At 36.5% G+C, this 22,256-nt stretch overlaps 2 protein-coding genes across 12 annotated transcripts in view; one reads left to right on the top strand and one right to left on the bottom strand.

Annotated features, from left to right (window-relative positions):
* ABCD2 (ATP binding cassette subfamily D member 2) overlaps positions 1-21,054 on the bottom strand; it is a 60,423-nt gene extending 39,369 nt beyond the window's left edge. For 2 of the 9 annotated variants that reach the window (XM_070270117.1, XM_070270114.1), the window contains exons 1-7: positions 20,910-21,026; positions 18,266-18,485; positions 15,118-16,383; positions 13,403-13,583; positions 4,833-4,954; positions 1,315-1,483; positions 481-575 (exon numbers count right to left, since the gene is read on the bottom strand). In XM_070270117.1, the coding sequence (XP_070126218.1) occupies positions 481-575; positions 1,315-1,483; positions 4,833-4,954; positions 13,403-13,583; positions 15,118-16,056 (1,506 nt within the window). In that variant the 5' untranslated portion in view covers positions 16,057-16,383; positions 18,266-18,485; positions 20,910-21,026. Of the gene's footprint in view, positions 1-480; positions 576-1,314; positions 1,484-4,832; positions 4,955-13,402; positions 13,584-15,117; positions 16,384-18,265; positions 18,486-20,069 lie in introns of those variants that run through there. The other 7 variants (XM_070270118.1, XM_070270116.1, XM_070270120.1 and 4 more) reach the window with 7 other exon arrangements.
* A 23-nt stretch (positions 21,055-21,077) lies between these two features.
* The window catches only part of REDIC1 (regulator of DNA class I crossover intermediates 1), an 80,513-nt gene continuing 79,334 nt past the window's right edge, over positions 21,078-22,256 (top strand). Inside the window, exon 1 of one of the 3 annotated variants that reach the window (XM_070270123.1) lies at positions 21,078-21,261. In XM_070270123.1, coding sequence (XP_070126224.1) covers positions 21,239-21,261 — 23 coding nt within the window. In that variant the 5' untranslated portion in view covers positions 21,078-21,238. The remainder of the gene's footprint in view (positions 21,262-22,256) is intronic. The other 2 variants (XM_070270125.1, XM_070270124.1) reach the window with 2 other exon arrangements.

The following is a 22,256-nucleotide window of genomic DNA, read 5'->3' on the forward strand; positions in this document are numbered from 1 at the left end:
ATTATTTTTTCCTAATAGAAGACATGATTATTTAAAATATAAATTAAATTTAGAGAACCATGTATTAACAGAATTAAACTTGTTAATAACTTCTAGCCTCAAATTTTAGTAAATATATTACAGTATAGGTAGGCTTATATTCCTTGAGTAATTGTTCGAAGGGAAAAAATTAAAATTTATTTTCAGATATTAATTTCTGAGGAAGTTTCCTATTACTCTCAAAAGTTACCTTGTATAGGCTCTCAGTGAACTGTAATTTTAATTTTCAACCTGGCAATAAAGCAGTAGACATCAAATTTCTCTTTCTTTCTGCTTTCTGAGGAAGTAACTGCTTCTGTAATTGAGCCACTGTGCATACCTTTCTTGATTTCCCCTCCTTTCCATATGCTCCTCCAAGTATTTAACAAATGTACATGAATTCTGTGTTGTTTTGTATTAGTGTGATGGCAACAATCAGAAGATTCTTGAATATCATCTTACTTTGAAGTTTAGCCTGGAAGCCACCACTTCTCCCGTTGGTGTAATTATGGGAACATTTTCACAAATAATTCCATGATCCACATCAATAACTTTTCCTATAAGTTAAGGAAGGACTTAAGTTACAAAAGCTATCACACGTTATTGTTAATTACGTAAGTAACTTAAAGTATAATGCAACATAACAGATAAATTCGTTATAAAGATAATTCACAGTAACAAATCAGAAAACCAAGTGAAATATAGATATCTATATCTAAAGAAAAGTTTAACGTAAATTTGGACATTTTGACACATCTACTTGGAAAATCTTTCTCAGAAACATTACTTACCAATAATCTAATGTCAACATCATAATGAGAGCAAAGCTAAACTCTATCTGATATAACCCAGCCATACTCTTTACAACTACTTGTTTCTCTAAATTAACCTTTCTTACAGAAAAAACACAGTGCCCCAAAAAGGGAATTAAGACATTTATATATAATTTTTAAAAATATGATAACCAAATAAGTTTAAAAACATAGGATGATGAAGAACAATATGACATTAGCTCTAATTCTGTTATTTGATTTTTAAAAGCAAACAATTCATTCTGCCATATGTGCAGTTTCCAAAAATAATTCTAGAAATTTTGTTCTAAATAAAGGTAACAATTTTTTTTAATGGTAATGTTAGTCACCACTCCTCAAACTGCAATACTAAGTTTAGGAATAACTATTTAAATAAATAAATGCTGGTTTCTTTTATCTGTTAAAGACTAGCTTCTAAAAAACTTTAGTTCTGTTGATAAACACTTAAATACAGGAAAAATATAAAAACATTTGAGTCTAATACCTTTGATTTCCAACGTATCACTGAGGGATAATTCTATGTTAGCTCCATTCTTGCTGTGGTTTTCAGACTCTTGCATGACAGCAGTTCTCTTATAAATGCCTCTTTTCACTTCATCAAAGACCCAAAACATATTGTACACTCGAGCAGTATAGCCTGCTAATTCAGTGATCTAAAACCAACACAGAGAGATAAAATAGTTAATATACTCAAGACAGACTTAAATAAATATGCAATCATATAAGCTTTTTGATTTAATGTTAAAGATCCTATTTTATTATACATGAAAAATAAATAACATATCTGATAACTAAAACAAGTAAAGGTAAAAAGCTTATCAAGAGAGCAACATAGCAACGTGTCAATGTAAGTTTGATTGGGATTATAAAACACATAAAAAATTATTCATTCAAGTCAGGGTTAAAAACGAAATGTAAAGATTTCAGAATATTAGTGAGACTTAAAAATCTTTGGTCAAGGGGCTGGCCCCACGGCCAAGTGGTTAAGTTTTCACGCTCCACTTCAGCGGCCCAGGGTTTTGCCGGTTTGGATCCTGGGTGCAGACCTAGCACCGCCCATCAAGCCGTGCTGAGGTAGCATCGCACATAGCGAACCAGAAGGACCTACAACTAGAATATACACTATGTACTGGGGGACTTTGGAGAGAAGGGAAAAAAAAGATTGGCAGCAGATGTTGGCTCAGGTACCGATCTTAAAAAAATAAATCTTTTGGGGCCAGCCCTGGGGCCGAGTGGTTAAGTTTGTGCGCTCTGCTTCAGCGGCCTAGGGTTTCACCAGTTGGAATCCTGGGCATAGACACGGCACTGCTCATGAAGCCATGCTGAGGCAGCGTTCCACATAGCACAACTAGAAGGACCCACAACTGAAAATACACAACTATGTACGGGGGGCTTTGGGCAGAAAAAGGAAAAAATAAAATCTTCATAAATAAATAAATCTTTAGTCAAATTTCTGATTTGACTCGTTTAAATGACAGATTTCATTTCCAGAAAATTAGAAATTTTGTGAAAAGCTTAAGTTCATTCAATGAAATTATGATCCTTTATTTTGATATCTTTTTTCAATTTAAAATAGGTTTTAAATAGAAGAAAAATACATTTTTTTTCTTATTAGAAATGAATGTTTCTGAGTCAAATTGATTGTCAAAATTCCTAAGCTTGGCAGAGAAAATATCCCTGCTAGAGGATACCAAAATTGGGAGTGAGCTCAGTGAAAAGCTTCAACTCCTTTTCAGTCCAAATTCCACAATTCAGCTTCTTTTCAAGCCAAACATGATTTATATGCCCAAAGAAAAACATTAAATATGACTTTTTTCTAGGTGAGATTAAAGATAAGATGAGATAAATCTCTGCTTTAGTCCATAAGGCTCAATAGAGTGGTACCTTGCTCCTATCCTTCCGGTGATCCAATTTAGGCTGAATCTCCTGCTGTTTTTCTATTAAAAGAACACCTTGTTGTCAGGGTACTGTGAAAGGTGACTCATCTCCTGTCAAGACCATCTTTCTCAGTGAAAAGGAAAGCACAAAAACCATTCCCTTACAGAAATGTTTACTAGGAAACTGGTACCAATAAGCAAGGCAGGTCACCAGTAAATGTCTCTTAAACAATAAATTGTGGAATAATACACCAATGCTGACATTTGTGTAAGATTTTTGTGTGTGCAAAACTTAAGCAGTAAAAGAGTGCATATTACTGTCAAAAGCTTTCTACTGTGTGAGAGGTCTGTAGCTGGATTAGTATCGCATTTCTATATGTTAATGTTATAGCTATTTAAAGGGTAATTTCTAAAATGTTATCCACAAAAATCTCCTGAGTTCTCAAGTAGGGGAAAACAGAGCTAAGGATTAACAAAATATGGATTCAAAAGAAACCTGGCTAAATATATTTGCATAAAAAAATAAAAAGTCCAAAACCAAATGTAGAGGTCAATTAAAGAAAAGCAGGAGGCAAGGAGTTAGTAGACCAGGATGCAGGGTGAAGTGGGCAAAGAGTGTCTGAAAAAACCTGAGAATGTGACTGTGGACAAATTACTTTGGGATATAAGACAGGGGGTTTGCCCTTGAACTCTAACTCTAAAAAGGACCCTTGCTCCCTCTGGAGCTAGCAGAGAATGCATGATGCTTTCATGTGCTGTCATAGCAGCAATAAGATTCTTTAGAAGTGAACATTCTGTGATTCAAAGCACAGTCAGCCAAAATAAAGCAAAATGCAATCAGTTTTTGTGTCGGAGACAATCTAGAAAAACTAATTGATATTCTTTCTGTGACTTAGATACCAAAGTATTTTAATGTGAGATGGCTAAAATTTTGATTTGTCATTTAATTTTAATAAGTAATTTATTAATCAAAAAACCTATCCTCAAAACCGTGTCTTCAGATTATCAAAATTACTATTTGAAAAATTTTTTAAAATTGAGTTGGTTAGGTACGTGGCCCTAAACAACTGGTTTTACTTTTATTTTTTTAACCCAATTCAAGAAATCAGTTGTTGAATGAGACTGAAAAGTTTTGTCGGTAAATCACAAACTTTGTAACTCTTTTATATGGCTTATTCGAGGCTGATTTAATAGGCAGCTAAATTTATAAAGATGCTCTGGCAATTTATATTGATACAAAAGCCACAAGAGTAATTAATAGTGAGAATGTCTGTCCATGGGAATATTATGTAACATCTGAACAGAATAAAAATGATTTCCAGTCTTAACACTGTGATATCTGCAGGTCTTATTACCATTCTTTCAGCAAGTATTTATCGACCACGTACAACATTCCAAGCATTAAAATGGATATTAAGAATGTAAAGCTGAGTAAGACAGTTCCTGCTTTCCACTCAGGGCCTGGTGCAGGGGATAGTCAATTACAATGTGGTAAAGCACCAGGTGTACTGTGAACACAGAGAAGGTAGAGCCAGACTCTGCAACGAAGGCGGGAAGAAGGTGGAATCACAAGAGGGTTTTAGAGGTGGTTGGTGAGGCTTGACTTGTCATGAAGGATGAGTAAAACTTTGCAAGGTATATAAGTAATATTATTGGCTAACATTTAGTGACTGCTTAATATGTATTGTTTTAAACATTCTACATGTATTAACTCACAACAACCCTACAAAGTCAATGCTATCATTATTTCACAGATGATGAAACAGACACAGACAGGTTAAGGAATTTGAGTAAGTTCATATAATTTGTAAATACTGGAGCAAGAATTTAAACTTAGGCACTCTGGCTCCAGAATCCACACATAGGGGTGTGGTTTTTTTTTTTAATTAAAAACAAATACGTCATACTATAGACAGAAAAAGAGGAGTTATCATTGAAAGCGTAAAAATTAAAGGGTATTAGCAGCAATATACTTGGGAGGGCTGCCTTTTATCTTGATTACACTCTTAGCAATGTTTGGTAGAGAAAAATGCTTCCAAAATACTAAGTATATCTTGTAATTTACATTTTGCTTGATTTTCATATATCTTATTTTAATCAAATTGATGACGAGAAATGCAAGTACCTCTTTGTATGAAGACATAATCCTTTCAATAGCATCAGCTCCAGAGGCCAATAAATTTCGAGCAGTAGTAAAGGCTTCTGTCCGTTCACTAACCATAGCTTGTTTGGGACCATCCTCTAGATCTAAAAGCAAATTACAAAACCATTGAGTTTTTTCAAGTAACTAAATGTTTTATTTTATACAGATGAAATTGTGGCCAAAACAACCACATGTAAATTTTTCATTAGTACCAACAATTTCCTAGAAATTTAATGAATTATTGAAAATACAATATTTGTACGAGATTTTATTTAAAGCTTTCTTTTGTTTCATTATTTTTTTAGAAGGAGACTTGGAACAAAAGTAAGTCTATAGGAATTATGACTATTTTCATTTAGCATTCTTTTAACTTTTTCCAAATTCAACTCCCTGCCCTTATTACAGCTAGGCAATCAAATACTATGGATTTGGTCAATAAAATACTACTAATAGGAATACAAGCAAATATTTCTAGTGTAGTTCCTTTAATAGAAATGCAAGTTAGCTGACCCTCATAAGCCAGCCTCTGTCTACCTGTTTCAACCAACCCTCACTCTACAGTCTAGCGGCAGCCCAAACATGCAATACTCTATTTATCCTCTGCTATTTGCATACATGATTTCTTCTGACTTCAATATACTTCTCTTCCTTGTTTGTCTAGCTCTTTCTTCAAGAGTTAACTCTCTAGTAAAGGTTTCCCTGGAAACTTTTGCTGGCCTTTCCAATGGACTTTAAGTTTCTTAAGGGTCAAGAATGTGTGTTTTATTTTTTATTCCTAGTACTCAGCAGAGTCTCCAGCACATAGTACTCCTTAATGTGTATTGAATGGATGCATGGATGCATGGATGGGATGGATAGATGAATGAACATCCTAAATTACTGTCAATGCAGAATTACGGTTAAGAGGAGTCAGACTAGGTTTGAATCCAGGCTTTACTACTTATTGGCAGGTAGTAAGGTAAGTAGAACTTGCCACTTATCCTCTCCATGCCTATTTTCTCATTTGTAAATGAGGGAGACAATAATACTATCTCAAACAATTCTATCTCAAAGAGTTGTTTTAAGGTGAAATACAAATGAAGTGTTAGTCTAATCTATGGCCTATAATAAGTTCTCTAAATGTTAGCCGTTATTATTTTCTCTAGTTATTATCGCATATCTATTTAATTTAGTCTTATTCTTCAAAATTATTCTCTCCAAGTCATTACTTTAATCTTTCCAACAATTTGAGTCTCTATCTGGCCCGTCTATAGATTATTTCCAAAGTTCTAAATTAAATGCTGAAAATTAATGAAGAAATTAGAGTGATATAGATAGTCATAGTCTAACTTTGATATTTATTGTTCTCTGATTTATCTCAGTGCAAAGGTTTTTTTTCTCCATATCAGTGCAAATATTTAACTTGTGCCCTATTATGACTACCAGATAATTTCATATTTACTTGCTCACAGACAGCTCACCTGGGTTTGAAAGAGATCCACGCATAATATACAGTAAAATGCACTCAGCAGATATTTACTGAACCCCTAGATATGCAAGAAATTAGGCAAGGTGCTATAGGACATGCAAGGATAAATGTGATTTTCAGACTCTTTCCTTAGGGAGCCTACAGTTTGGTAGGAGAGAGAAGACAAGTTCCCAAATAACTATGCAGGGCAGCCTATGAAGAGAGTTAATGGGAGGTGTTTAGAGGAGGCAAAGATCATTTCTTGCTGCAAGAGACAGGAAATGCTTCATGGAGGAGTAGACTGTGAGTGAGGCCTTGAAGACCACATATAACTTCAATAGATCATAAGTATAGTATAAGCAACAGGACAGAGAAGGGAAACTTCAAGCAATGCCAACTGAATGATAAACAGCCTGATCAAGTTACAGCATGGGTTGGTGTCAGGCACTGATTTCACCCGAGTATGAGAATCACCATGAGTTCATGGGGCCCTTTTACAATAGTCTAGGGGCCGCCCAGTGGCCGAGTGGTTAAGTTCCTGAGCTCCACTTTGGCAACCCAGGGTTTCGCTGGTTGGGATCCTGGGCGCAGACACGGCACTGCTCAGCAGGCCACGCTGAGGTGGTGTCCCACATAGCACAGCCAGAGTCACTCACAACTAGAATATACAACTATGTACTGGGGGGTTTTGGGGAGGAGAAGAAGAAGAAGGAAAAAAAGAAGATTGGCAACAGTTGTTAGCTCAGGTGCCAATCTTTAAAAAAAAAAAAAAAGAGGACAAATAGTCCAATGTGGTTCCTCCTAGCCCTACTGTTGTCACTGCTCTAGAGGACTCCTGTTAGCCCCCTTGAAGTGAGTGAGTTTCCCTGAGGAATGAAAAAAGAAAGGCTTTGAGTGCTGGTATAAGTGAGGAGTGAAAAATGTGATTGAATAAATAGACTGGAAACAGAATGTAGATATTCTTACATTTAAATGTGTGAGAAAATTTAGATAGACACAAAAAATTACCGAAAGATTCTCAGCAAGCTACCAAAATAGTGAATTGCTGAATCAGTTAAAGCACTAAGAATAGTTTTGGCTCATAGAGAATCTGGCTGGTGATCTAAAATAATCATGGGATTTTATGAATTTTGGTTAAAAGAGGTTTAAATAGTAGCTTTTACTGACAGTCTCTGTTAAGAAGTAAAAACACTAGCACAGATGAACTGGTGTTTGACATGGCATGGTACTTTCCACGTTGCTTTAGCAGATTAATGCCTATTGGGTTTTCTTCGTGCTTTTAGCAACATAATTACAAATAGCTCTGGACAGATTTCATTTGACTTTTATTCTACGGATTGTTCTTTGGAAAGTACTGTGACAGCAGTGCCAGTAGTATTTTGCCATGCACACAACAGCCAACTGCATAACCTCTGTGAGAAGGGTAGATTCCTCAGTGTCAGAGATATAAATTCATGACCTAAAGCACTCACCTATTTTGTATCCCAGATCAACACATTTTATCTTCCTCACCAAATATTTTGAATACGTTGTCAAAAGTGCCTCACTTAAGGATTTAATATTTAACATTATATCTTCTCATTTTACTGCTATTTTCAGCTCTGCTAATGAAAGGATATATTGAAACACGGTCACATCTGTTGCTATTTCACTGAAAAGGTGAGAAAGGATTTAAAACTAAGGTTATGTAATACATTTGTCAAAATTCCATAGAACTGTATAATACAAAGAGTGAATCCTAATGTAAACTATGGACTTCAGTTACTAATGTATAAATATTGGTTCATCAGTTATAACAAAGGTATCACATTAATACAAGATGTAAATAACAAGGGAAATTATGGGAGGAGGGAAAATTTGGGAACTGAACACTTTCTGCTCAATTTTTCTGTAAACCTAAAACTATTCTAAAGAAAATTGTCTATTAATTTTTTAAGAATTAAAAAAGCAGGCTACCCTTCTGTACTTTTTTCTTTGGACTTACAATCTGAGTTTATTTCTTGTCATTTATGTTTTATCTTTGCCACCTTGACAAATCTCAATCTTACCCTACCTCATACCATATATAAACATCAATTCTAACTGATGATCTTAATGTGAAATGAAAAACCAATAAATTTCTAGAAGATAAAATAGGAGAGGGCCGGCCCAGTGGTGCAGCGGTTAAGTTGGCAGGTTCTGCTTCTCGATGGCCTGGGGTTCGCTGGTTCGGATCCCGGGTGCAGACATGGCACCGCTTGGCAAACGCCATGCTGTGGTAGGCGTCCCATGTATAAAGTAGAGGAAGATGGGCATGGATGTTAGCTCAGGGCTAGTCTTCCTCAGAAAAAAAAAGAGGAGGATTGGCAGTAGTTAGCTCAGGGCTAATCTTCCTCAAAAAAAAAAAAAAAATAGGAGAATAACTCTATGACCTTGGGTTAGGCAAATATTTCTTAAACAGGACAAAAAAAGCACTAACAACAAAGAAAATGATTGATAAATTGAACTATATTAAAATTATGAACTTCTCTTAGACACTTAAGAGACTGAAAAGGCAAGAATAGAGTGGGAAAAGAGATTTGAGTGTGTGTGTGTGTGTGTGTGTGTCTGACAAACTACTCATTACAGAATACACAAGAGCTTTACAAATGAACAAGCAAAAACCAAATAAGCCAGTTTAAAAATGAAGAAAAAACTTATCGGTACTTCATAAAAAAGGCTATCCAAGTAGCCAATAAACAAATGAAAAGTGCTTAACCTCCTCAGTCATCAGAGAAATGCAAATTAAGACTACAATGAAGCACGCTTATACACTCATAAGAATGCCTAAAAGGAAAAAGACTCACATCAAACATTGACAAAGATGTGGAGCAACTAAAACTCTCATACGTACTGCATGATACTATTTATATAAGGCTCAAAACCCAGCAAATACTAATGAATGATCGGTAAAATGCCTGCCTTTGCTGTGGCATGGGGGCAGGGGCAGGAGGAAGTGGGGATGGGGGTAGGAGGCTGAAGATGAGGATAAGACTGGGAAGGGGTTTCTGGGATGGGAGCTTCTGGGATGAAGGTAAGGTTCTGTTTCTTCTCAGTGGTGCTTACGTGTATGGGTTGACTTTGTGACAGTTCACTGAGTGGTACACTAATGATTGTGCCATTGTGGGCATGTACGTTATACTTTAAAAATTATAGCTACTGACACGAATAGCTAATTACAGCTAAAAAGTATGTCTTTGATATGTACTGATAACTACTGTGACAATAATTGGTCAACAAGAGAGTAGTCATATGTAAACTGACCCAAATACAAAATTATATTTCAACAATTTGGCATTTGAATATGAGACATACTCCTGCAGCAGGAGCTATGGAGATCATCTTGTTGGAAGTACATTTTAGAAATAAAATATCACCCATGTTATGAGGGTTATGGTAGAGTTCCGTTCCACTCCTAAGAGTGCTTTCAGTTGCTACTTCTGATGTGCCACCTCACGTTAGCAGATCACCAACATGTGGACGCTACTGGCAGTGCTAGTGGCTTAGGTGCTCTCTTCACTGCCTGTCAGGTGTCTGTAATAAGGTCCGGCAGAAGGGACCTATAAGTAGCTTTCCCTGGCCTTGCCCAGAACTGCTTTTGATATGAAGAGAAGAAAAGTGGCCTATAACATTAAAAAATTGAGATACAGCTCCCAGGTAACTATTTTCTTTACATAATTTCAGTCTTTCTCTTAATACAAAGCAAAGAAAGGGATAATGTCCTCTAAGAAAATATAATAGAAACTATATATAATTAACTATTTCAATGCCTCTATTTCAAGCATTAGCTCCCACGATTGCTTGGTCTCAAACTAAGTTAAGTCCCTTATAGACTAAGTTCCAATATAGCTAAATGGAGGTAGCGTGATGAAGGTAAGAAAAGTAACACACTAGGAATCACATGATGTCTTCTATCCTTAGTGCTTCCACTAACCATCTGTGTGCCCTTAGGCAAATCTGGGGCTCCAGACTGGATGACCTCTAAGCTCCTCGTCTGAGTGAAAATGGCATGATTCCACATGCAATTTTGTAATGTGAACTTGAATATAAACATAATCCTGTCCTAACCATAAGATTTCACTTGAAGTTGTAGGTGGGTGGTATAACAAATCTACTACAAAACTATTTTTCTTTTCTCCTCCAAAAAAACTATGCAGGCTCTTCCTCCTATCTGCACTTTTCCCTCTGACTTCCTAATCACTTTTAAATATCTTGCTCTCTTAACAACAATAATCGTGCCAGCAAATGTCTATTGAGCATTTTCGATGAAGCAGGCATTGTTCTAAGTTTTACACATGTACTCTTCTTTAATTCTCCTAACAACCCTGCTATAATTTCTCCCATTTCAGAAATGAGGAAATTGAAGCACAAGAAGGTTAAATGACTTGCCCATAGTCATAGCCTAGTAAGCAAAAGAGTAAGCATTTGAACCCAGGCAATCTGATGCCAGAGCCCACATGGTAAGAATAGGATAGATATTAACAATGATCCACCTAAATTCTTACTACTTGCTGAGAACTGTTTCAAAGCACATTAAATACATTATATACAATTTCATAATTCTGTAAGATATATATTACTATACCTATGGTTAAGAGAGGAAAACTGAGGCATATAAAGTTTATGCAAATTTCTCAAGGATGGATAACTACGAAATAGCTGAGTCAAGAACTGAACAGTGGCCTGCTTCTTTATTGTATTGTCTTTTTTTCCTCTATCCTACTTTTTCTCCCTTTTCTCTTTGCCATTCTTCTCTCATTCACCCACTTTTTCCACCTATTTTTGCTTTAAAATATACAGTATCATGTATTTAATTCATCTCTAACATAAGGGACAACTCAGGGCATAAGTGTAAATTAAGACTGAAGATTAGATTAGAATATATGATATGTAATTCCAAGACCTAAAGCCTCAAAGGTATATCATTATTTAGAAAAAATAATTTTGTATGAGTAAAACGCTAACAATATTTTCATGTGTTAAATCATTGTAGGTCAAATATCTTTAGTAAATACGTACAAACATTATAAGCATATATATAGTAACATTAGAAATTACAGAAGATATTGAAGCACCTTCTCATAATAATGCTGTCATATGAATTTATTTTTTTCTTCTATGAAATTCTTATACTGCTTCACTTTGTATAAAATCCTCTTTTGAAAAGAAGCTTTAAGAATTACTTTATTTTACTTGCATCACTGTGATTATCATAATTTCAATCTGAAATTTTAATGTTGTTTCTTTAATTTAATATGATATTTTCAGGATTTATTTTTAAATATCTTATTACATCACCCATAGAAATAAGATTGTTAGATTCTTTGCATACACTGTTTACTTCTTACTGGTCTCTGTGGGGTTAATTTGTCACCATTAATAGCTGCATTTTCTCTGCTCTATGTTGAATACTCTGGGGTTTTGTAATAAGACCAGTGCTTCCAAGGACTAAGAGAACTACACCATGATCTTGTCATTGGTGTTGTCTCTATACGTTATATATGAAACTTTTAAAACACCCATATACTTAGATTCACTACGAATATCTGATAATTTTGTTGTGTCTTACTAAAACTAATCTCAAGACCATAAATTTTTGTGTCATTTTTTTCTCCAATACTTTTTTGAAAAAGCAATTTATTTTATCTTATAATGAAAGGATTATGTCTAAAAATACTATTACTAACAACGCCTTATTCAATATAAACTTTTTAAATGATTTTTTAAAAAATAAACTTTGAAAACATAAAAATAGATAAAATTCAGTTTCCCAGTGGCCTAAACACAGTATTAGACAGCTGAGTTGTGGAGTATATTTAGTATATCTATAATCTTATCACATGGGATTGACAAATTCCAATTTACTAAAATGAACAATTTTAGGTTAAGAATGACTCAAATTTGACAAGTTTTTCTGTAATAATTGGTTAAAGCATTGAAGCACTGTTTCAAAATATTAAAGTATAGGGTAATTTTTTTACTTGTTTTTATTAGATGACTTCAAACAAATAACTTAATTCTTAATTCTACACCAAAAATAGCCGTAAAATAGTGTGAATTCTGTTACCTTATTCTCAGTGTTGCCTTTTGTTTCCTAGGTAATAATTGTCACTCTGTATCAAGAACGTCAAGAGCATGCTCTGTACTTTATAAACATTATTCTGTTAAATCCTCCCAACAGTCCTCTGAAGTAGCCTTTCCAATTCTCGTTTTACAGATGAGGAAATGGAGGTTCAGAGTTTAATTAACATGACTAAGAGGATACAGGCAGGAAGAGGGAAAGCCAAGAGTTGAGCAAAGCTCTGTCTTACTACAAAGCTCATGCTTTTATTTAGTTACTTCAACACTAAGGCCAATTTTGACCAAGTGGTTTTTAAAGAGAAGGGGGAACGTTTTATTTTGGAGGAAGAGCAGAAAATGCTGCTACTTTAATTAACTCCCCTTTGTCCCTGCCTATTAAGACCCAAACTCCCATCTCAAGTATTACAGAACGTTTTAATATTGTTCTTGTTGCCCTTATCTTTCTTAGTTATCCCAAAGATGAAAAATGTTGGTGAAAACCACTGGGGTGGTGATAGCTAGAATTAGACAGGGGCAGCTTGACAACCCCTACCCCCACAATGCCACCAAATCATGCTACATAGGAGGTTTATCCATGTTACCTACAAGTAGAGGAGATCTTGTTCCATGGTGTAAAGCACTTCCTAAAACAATATTCCTAGTTGCCTAATGTAGTCAACCAACTCTTCAAATCACAAAACAGGGCAGATCCAGTTATAGAATATTTATAGACTAAACACATGGGATGCGCAGAACTGAAGTTTAAAACACATGGAGAGAACTTACACTGCTTTTCAAGATATTAATTTGAAATATCTCACAACTGGAAAGGACTTTTGAGCCACTTATCTCCTTTCACATTGCAGGTATTATTAGTGGATGTTGCAAAGTCTGCCTTTGTTTCTGACCATTAATGACTACAGAAAAATGGCTACATATACAGTTTCACTCACACAAAACCAGCAGTGACACCTTCAAGAGAAATAATCCTAAACATATATTGAAGATTAAGCATAAATGTCATTACCACCATCTGCAAAGCCAGTTGCAGTGATAATAGGTACAGCCACCATAATCAGTCCACTGCTGCTCCAAACATACTTCATCAAGAACTGCTCTATCATGATGTACCACAAACGTTTGGATAAAATGAGGTTCATCTGATCGGCTAAAGCTTTGTAACTTTTCTGGAGTTGCTTCATTTCCACCTATAGAGGGAAAAAGAGGCAAGAACCCAGCATGAGTTATAAAAGTAAATATTGTATGTCTGAAGGCTTTCTTTAAAGATAGGTACACATTATTTTGTTTTACTTAGTATAGTATGATCTATGATTCTAACAACTAAAAAATACAGATTAATATAAGAATGAGTCATTATTATTTAATTTGGTCACACCTATATTATTGAAAAAAACTCATGATACTTAGTAAATATACATGTCAGTGATTTATAATCTTTATTTCAAAATTACATGCATGAGGTTAAAATTAAACGATATTCTATAAGACATGAGTAAACAATGTTAGAACTTTATCCTTCTTGATCACACCAAAAATATTTGAAAATAAACACATGACACACATATGTGTAATTAGATTCCATTTTCGAACTAACTCAATTTGCTGGATTTTGTCTTAAATGCCGGAAGCCTACAGCATGCTATAATTTAAATCACTGAGTTCAATGATTCAAGAAGAATCACAAGTCAATATGACTAATACAACATATAAGGCCAATTTTCAAGGGGGAGTAGAAGTCCTAAATTTGCTTTAAATTTTCTTCTTCAGATTCCTACTACTGTAAAAATTTGTCTTGATAACTAATGATGCTTCAAAAAGTAAATAATTCTGCTTGGGAATTAAAATACCATTTCAACTTAAGAATATCTGAATATTTCATTTGTACTAAGTCATTTGTATTAAGATTTCAGATGCATCACCTTAAAAAATTTGGTCGTATTTAATATTCTGAGGTTACTTCAATGCTCTGGAAGTTTATGTAATTAGGCTAACTATTTTAGGGATCTGCTTAATGTCGAAAATCTTTAGTATTTAGAAATAACGTTCTGAAATTCCTTTTCTCCTCATTTCTTCTCTAATCTTAGCTTTTCTCTCAAAGCCAGACAAAATTTCATTTCACTCCCTCTTTTTATTTGTGTCAAACATGGTGCTGAACATTAACTAAGAGTTGGAAATGACATTTGTGAGACACACTCTCCTGCACTTCTTAGGACTGAGGACCCTCCATTGCTGACCAGACATGCAAAATTGTTAAACTTGTCTTTCATGTAAAAGGCCAGGGTTTTTTTCCTCTTAAAAACAAAGGGCCCTCAATAATAACAACAAGAGAATACCATCCTAAATTTTCCATCTCAATGGACATGTGTTTACTCAGTTTCCAAACACATTTACTTCTAATGCTCTACAACCAATTAGGATTTAAGTTTTAAGAAAATGCTTCAGAGATAATTCTGAGCATGTTTGGGTAACTGAGGCTAAGTAGACTGAGTGCTGAAAATTTTATTCTCATGAAACTTTAGAAAAGTTTGCACTCTATAATTCTTTAACAACTTGTGAGTAAAAAGGGTAAGGAAGCATACATTCTAGTACAGGTTTAGATGTCATCGGAGTCTAAAACGCTACAGAAGTGGGTCCATCAACAGTACAACAGATGGTATCTAGCACTGCAGTGGCAGCTCGAACAGTCTCACATTTCACCCATCATCTTAATTTCTATCTTACCTTATGTCCTCTGTAAAAGGCAATTTCTTCAACATTGGCTATAATTCTGGAGTGCACATACCGCAAATAGCCTTTTCTATGAGCTTCTTCAGCCACCAATTTACCAAATTTGGGAGAGCAGGCTTTCAACACTTTAGCAGTGGCATATACCACAAGCCCTGCTAATAGGGTGGGCCCAATTGGGCTAGCTCCTCTGGATGTAGCAGTCTGGATGAGCGTATAGGAGGTCAGGATTACATCTAAAATAGGTTTGGTCAGATTAGAATACAAGTGAGCCACAGATTGGGAGAACATCATAATATCCTCAGTAAGAGACTGGTCAGGGTTTGCCAGCCTCCCGTCCATATTGATCACCTTATAATAAGTCTGATTTGTAAAATAGGTTTCATAGGCATGGCCTACTAGGCGAGTTCTGAAGGCCAAAGCCAATTTGCACTCCAGGTACCTTATTGCACTGTTCACAAAGGTAGCAGGGATGGCAATCATAAGCCACTTGATTAATTTGATGATGAAAGTCCGAGGCTTCTTTTCCACAATGCTTTTCACGATTTTTCCATCCAGACCAGCCACATAGATAGACAGAAATGTTCTCGAGATTAGAGCCACCGAGTGGAGGCAGAGCCACCCTGTTTCAGTGGTCACAAGTTTTGGAAAGAGAATTTTCCGAAGTTCTAGTAGCTGTTTGAAAAAATCTGCATTCACTCCGGGCGAAGAATTTTTACAAGTGGTCTCGGTGCAATGCAGTATTTCTCTGTTCTCTGCAGTCGGGTAAGCTGCTTCTTTTCTCTTCCTGTGGCCAGATTGCTTTAAACGCTTGCTAATGATGGGATAGAGGGTTTTCAGAGCATATGCTGCAGCCACCAGGCAGGCAGCCCTTTTAGCAGCGCTCGATCTGGTCCATTTCACTCGATCAGCTGCTGCATTTAGCATATGTGTCATTTTCCCAATTACCCAAACCGGCTTCAAAAAGAATTGGTTTTAAAAGATCATGATCCACCGGAATCCCCAGCAAATGTTTCAGAAAGTCCTACAGCGTTCCATAGTCCGCAGCATTTCTTCTCTTCTTTTTTTAAATTTTGCTTTTGTTTTTTTCAATTTTGTTCTGCTGTGACAGATGCAGCGGAGCTCAGACTCCACCGCACCTACTGGGGATGATTCCCTCAGAAGCTCAAGCTGCACTAAGCCGCCCCAAGCTCCTCCCTCACAGGCCCCTCATTGGCTGTGAGGATGGTGGGACCTTGGAATCCTCGCCGCTTCCCTTTGAACCTTGAAAATGAGGAGAAAGCAAAGCGAATTACATCCTTAGGCAGGAGTCCAAAGAGTTAAATGTCTATTTTTGGAAAGGTCGAATCAGGGCAGCCGCGGGCGACAAAACCTGCCCCAGCTACTGAGCATGCTCAGCGTCACTTAGAAACGCACAGAAGTTTCAGAATATACATCACTCCTCTAAGGTTTTAGTAGATACCACAAGGGGAAGAGCAGAAAGAAAAGGAAATTTCCAAGCGCTATAAAACGAGATGAGGCAGAAGGAGCTAGGGAGATGAGGGAGGAGGGGCAAGAGGACCAACATGAAATGAATATGAAAAGGATATGGAATGAATGTGAAAGGGTATGGACTGAATCTGAAAGGGAGAGAGAGGAAGGAGACAAGCGGGAGGGACACTGGAGAAAACAAACTATCAAATACTTAGATCTGTTTTTCAGTCCCATTTTATTTTATTTTTTCTGTCTGTGTTTCTCATGAAGTCCCAGAATCTATCAGACAAGTCGTAATTGAGGGCATATTTTGTAAATAAATAGGAGAGAAGTCTTCTGCATTATAGAAAATAGTTCTTTGCTATATCTCCATCTCTATGTTTACTTGTCCTTACAATAAAAATCTTCCAGCCCCACAACTGCTATTTTTAGCAATGGAGATCTGATGCACTGGTATTTATTTACAAGGTGACTATTGAATAAAAAAGGGCAGTGTTTCACTTCTACCACCCTCTTGTGTCCTTTAGATAGTTGTTACTTGGAGGTGTGTGACTTTATAACCTAAAGTTAACCATTTGGGAATCCAACTGGAGTTAGATGGTGGAAATAGCTTCTCTGGGACCTTACTTCATTTTTTGAGAATTCTTTGTCTTTTGCAAACTTTTGTTTTGCTTGTTTTGTTTAGGCTTAGAGATAATCTGTTGGCTACTTCCCACTTTGGTTATTTGATTCAAACAAAGAGTGTTAAAAAAATTTTCCCTACATCCCTAATGGAGGACTTAAACTGCTAAACAGTCAAGCAAAATTCTGCATACTTTTAAATATGTAAAATGTTTAGGTAAGGATGAGTGTGTTTTCGAATATGCAAAAACATTTTTGCTTCCCCACACCCACCACCCCCCACAACATACATACACATTTCTAGTCAACTGGAAGCCTGGGAAGATATGCATTAAATTAGAACAGAGGTTGGCAAATTATAACCCAACCAGTGGGCCAAATTTGGCCTGCCACCTGTTTTTTTATGGCCCTTGAGATAAGAACAGTTTTTACATTTTAAAATGGTTGAAAACACATCACAAGAATAATAATATTTTGTGGTGCATGAAAATTACATGAAATTTTTATTTCAGTGTCCATAAATAAAGTTTTATTGGAACACAGCCACACCCATTTATTTATTTACTTATTTTCTATGGCTTTCAAGCCACAGAGCCAGAGCTGGATAGATGAAACAGAGCCTAAAATATTCACTATCTGGCCCTCTTCAGAAGAAGTTTGCCAACCCTTGTGCTAGAATATAAAACCTGTCTCAGTGTTGAATGATCTTCATTATTCAGTTTACTGTGGATAAAGAACTATTCTCCTTTTCATAACTAACGATAGCCTTAAACTTTTAAAACTCCTTTCCCATGTACCTATATGAATTCCAAGAATCCTCACAGGTCTCTTTTCATTTGTTTGCATTCAATTCAGCAGATTGACTAATACATGAGTGGCAAATTCATGCAAATTTCTTTTATAGCTGGCCATATTAGCAGCACAATCTATCATTCATTCCATTGAGACTTTCTAAGTCTGTATGTAGAGATCATAGTGTTATAATGGTTATTTTCAAAATCTTTTATTCCTAATCTCATGTTTTTCATGTGTCAAAGTAAGGATCTCTTACCCTTATAAACTTTAATTCTTTATGTCACATCTCCTGACTGTGATAAGACAGGTGGAGGGCCAGGGTAAACTTAGCTGGGGGTGATAGGAGGATGTTCAGCCAGGCAGAACACGTACACAGAGGGTTGCACCGGTCAGCAAGCAGCTGGCAGTCGAGGCAAGTGGCCTGCATCACTGGCATACGACAGCCATATCAGGGGAGGAGCAGGGCAGTGGGAAATCTAGAAGCAAAGAAGGTTAGAGATCGAATCAGGCCTGCACTTAGTTGTAGGTAGGTCAGTTTATCAACTGATAATGAAGCTAGGGTATAGGAACAAGCTTTTATTGGCTTGAGTGAAAGACTTGTTAGAATGAGGAAAATAATCAAGATAGAAAGACAGAAATTTGGTTACCGGAATTGTGGTGCAGGGAAGGTTGGAGGCCAGTTACTAGAACTGGGGAAAAGGTTAATGTGAGATTTGACCTAATGATGAGCCACTTAAGTACAGATGTAACTATCACCATTTTAATTCCACTCCCACCCTTCACTCTACCCTACCCCCAAGAGTCCGGGTTGGTCCTAGCATCTGAGACCAAGCTCAAGACTTCAGGGAAGGCAGAGGAAGAATTCAAGATGATAGGAAAACAGATACATAATTCCAGTTGGAAATATATGCCATTTAAGTAAGAAACTAAGAATGTCAAGGTACTTCTTTCATTTTTTATATTGCCATGCAATTAAAGCAGAAAGAATGCTAATTTAGTTTGAATTTCAAACTAGGTGAGAAAAAAAGAGTGAAAAAAAGTCACTTGTTACTATAGTAAACATAATTAAGCCTAATTTCCACTCAATCTTCTCAACTTTACATGTGTTTATAGGGGAAAGCATTAAAATTTTTCTTAAGAGAGGAGAAATAATCTTAAAAAAAGATCTTGAAAATGAATGAAAGTTAAAAAATAAGCAATAATTATCAAATTACTCTGTTCTCAACCGTGATACTCTCAATGTCAGTGTCACAGTGGACATTACCAACAACCATGGAAGAGCAGGATTAAAGACTTTATATATATATTAGAGACTATATATATACACATATATTAGGAAAACTACATGCTTTATAAACAGTAAAACATCAGAAATAAATTTTTATAATAAAGAGACCTACATATATAAGTATATGAATAAAAATGTATAACGTAGATAATATGTGTTATGTGTTTATATAGTAAATCACCAGAGAGTAAATAATTTTTAGCAATAAAGATAAATTAAGGGTTAAGATTTGGGATGCATTTCCTTCTCAGCAAATGCTAAGTAGTATTTTATCTGTGCTGTATTCCTTTCTTGAACTGTTTCCTGACCCAAGAGATTACCTAATTGCCCTACTGGCCCTAAAATAGCACAGCATTTGACTCATTATCTACCAGTCATGCTAGCCTTATTCATGTGAGCCACAAACACAATGAAGATGAGATCTTAGGTCAATATTTCATCTGTTACAAATAACCACCTAATAACTGGTTCATAATGAAATGTCTTTTGCTGTGAAGGAAAACCCAGCAAATATCTTGTCTGAGGATGTATCTCATAGATTAATCTTTCCTTAGCCTAATTTACCACTTCCACTGCCTCTCTGTGACTGGAAGGAAAGCAGTGACTCTAGTCAGAGAGAAGACATGGTTCTATCCAGCTCCCACTTCTTGACTCTTCTCAACAGATTGGTCAACCTGTCCTTTATGTCTCTACCTATAGAATATATTTTAAAAGGTCAGTCAATCCTCTATAAACTTATTTTCCCCTTCTAGTTAATTTAGTTAATTTGTACCTGTTTCAAAATGTTGAAAGTAGGAAAGGCTAACGCACTGGGCCATTGCTTCTGACTCGACTGTATGGTTTAGTTACTGAAAAACGATGAGCTACTCCATGACGAAGACTAATTTGTTCTGAAATGCTATACTCACTTGGTTTAATTCAAACCAATGATAGATATACTTTGGTGAATTTTTGTGACAAAAATCAGTATTTATATGGTTAAACGACATCTACCAGGGCACATAATCCTATTTTAGGCAACTATATTTTAGGCACTATTTCCCAATGAGTTAACAGAAAATGTATCATATTTGAAAATGAGAGATTGCCCAGGTTAAAAATCTGGAAAACAATCATGACAATTGGAAAAAAACACCATTTTGTGCATTTGTTTGGTACAGGAGATTTCTAGTTTCTAACAAAAATATCATAGAACAGTGTGTAAGATAAACATTTTGTGAGGATATACACACATAACACAGAAACGATCAGTAAAATCCAACTTTCGTTTTGAGATATTTTTCGGTAAAGTGTTTAAAGTCTTTGGGTCTTTACAGCTAAACCCAGTTTTGATCAAGCTTTCTAAGAAACCCACAAAATGGTAAGTTACTACAGCGCAATATTTCTAATAAACAACTGTGTACTGAATATTGAAACTGCACGTGAAAGATATTTAAAGGATTTGGATATGGAGTGATGTGGGATTGGAAACATCATCTTGAGGATTACGGATCCATATCTTTGTTCTTGCCTTCTTTTTCTCCCCTCAATCTGTTCTTTGACCTAAAAAAAAAAGGCTGAGACCTACACCAAAGTAAATAAAACTATGGTGGGGGTGGTTTGAAACACTAACCCTGTGGCCACAGCCCGACACTTCATTTCTTGAGGGTTCCTTCGCCCGACCGGTTGAAACTGCTGTGTTCTTCCTCCTTCCGGCGCGCTGCTTTCCCACAGCGTCCCCTGCGGCCCTATCAGGACAGCGTCTCCGCAGAAACCGCAGAGGCTGCCGGGAGACCCGGAAGGAGCCTAACCAGGCCGCAAAGGCTGTAGGGAGGCTGGGCTATAGGCCCGTGGGCCGGAGAGGAGCGGGCTGAAACCGAGGAAGCTGTGGCTTAGCACTGAACGGAGCCGTCTGAAGTGCAGCTGTCAGAACCCCAGTGTCTTCTCAGAAGTTTTGGGGAGATGAACTGGGTCGGGGGCTCCCGGTGAGTCGTGCTGCTGGAGCTTGAGACTGTAGCCTTGCGTCCCTGGACGTGCATTCCCATCATGGCGCCTCTTTCCTAGGCCTCGGAGGGGAGGGCACAGCCTTGCCTGGGGGCAACTTGCTAGGAGAGATCTTTTAATCTTCCCCAAGCCGGGGGACCCTAGCACCATGTCTCTGCTCTTAAACCGAAAGCAGCTCAGCTTTTCCCCCACTGTCTTTCCAAAAGCTTCACATGTGGGGCCCGCCGTGGGTGAGGTTCTCTGCTCTCCCTCCCCCGCCTCCCGGGTCCTCCTCCTCTAATGAGACCTCTGAGCAGCTGAGCCCTCTTCTCGCCCCTGCTTCTCCCATTTCGAAGGGATTTCTTTGCGTCAATATATCATCTTTGCACAAATTTGTAAGGCGTTATGGAAGAGGCCATTCCCTGCTGCCCTTAAATCCATTGATGTGGGCTCGTATCCGCCATAAATCCAATTTAGTTTGTTTTTGCAAGGGAGGGAGAGTGAAGCATTTTTTACTTTAACTTATAAGAGAATTTACAATTTGTTTTGTATTTAGAATTAATCACATAAAGGAGGATGAGTTGACAGTTTAGCTTTATGTGACCTGTTCATTGCTGTTGACCTTGAAGTCCACTAGGATGGAAATCATGTGGGCCTGTAATTTCGTTTGATCAAATTCCCTGACGAAAAGAATTGTTTTGATTGAAACATTAAGCCATTAAATACAATTTTTGTCACAAGTAGACCCAGGACAGTGATGATATAGTTAGAATATAACACATTTAAATTCTTAGGAATTTTATAAGAGGAAAGACAGCTTTTGTGTTCAAGTATTGTAACTATGTCTGATAATTTTAGCAATAGCATTTATCCTGTTGAAGATATGTTAGCATCGTATTTTAGAAATTTATCTGATTCATTCCTAGCTAATGTTCTAGCATCACACTTCCACTTTGGAGAAAAGTGAAAACTCACTTACAAACGTCACACAATTTAG

Source organism: Equus caballus, chromosome 6 (genome assembly GCF_041296265.1).
Source record: "Equus caballus isolate H_3958 breed thoroughbred chromosome 6, TB-T2T, whole genome shotgun sequence".
Taxonomy (NCBI): domain Eukaryota; kingdom Metazoa; phylum Chordata; class Mammalia; order Perissodactyla; family Equidae; genus Equus; species Equus caballus.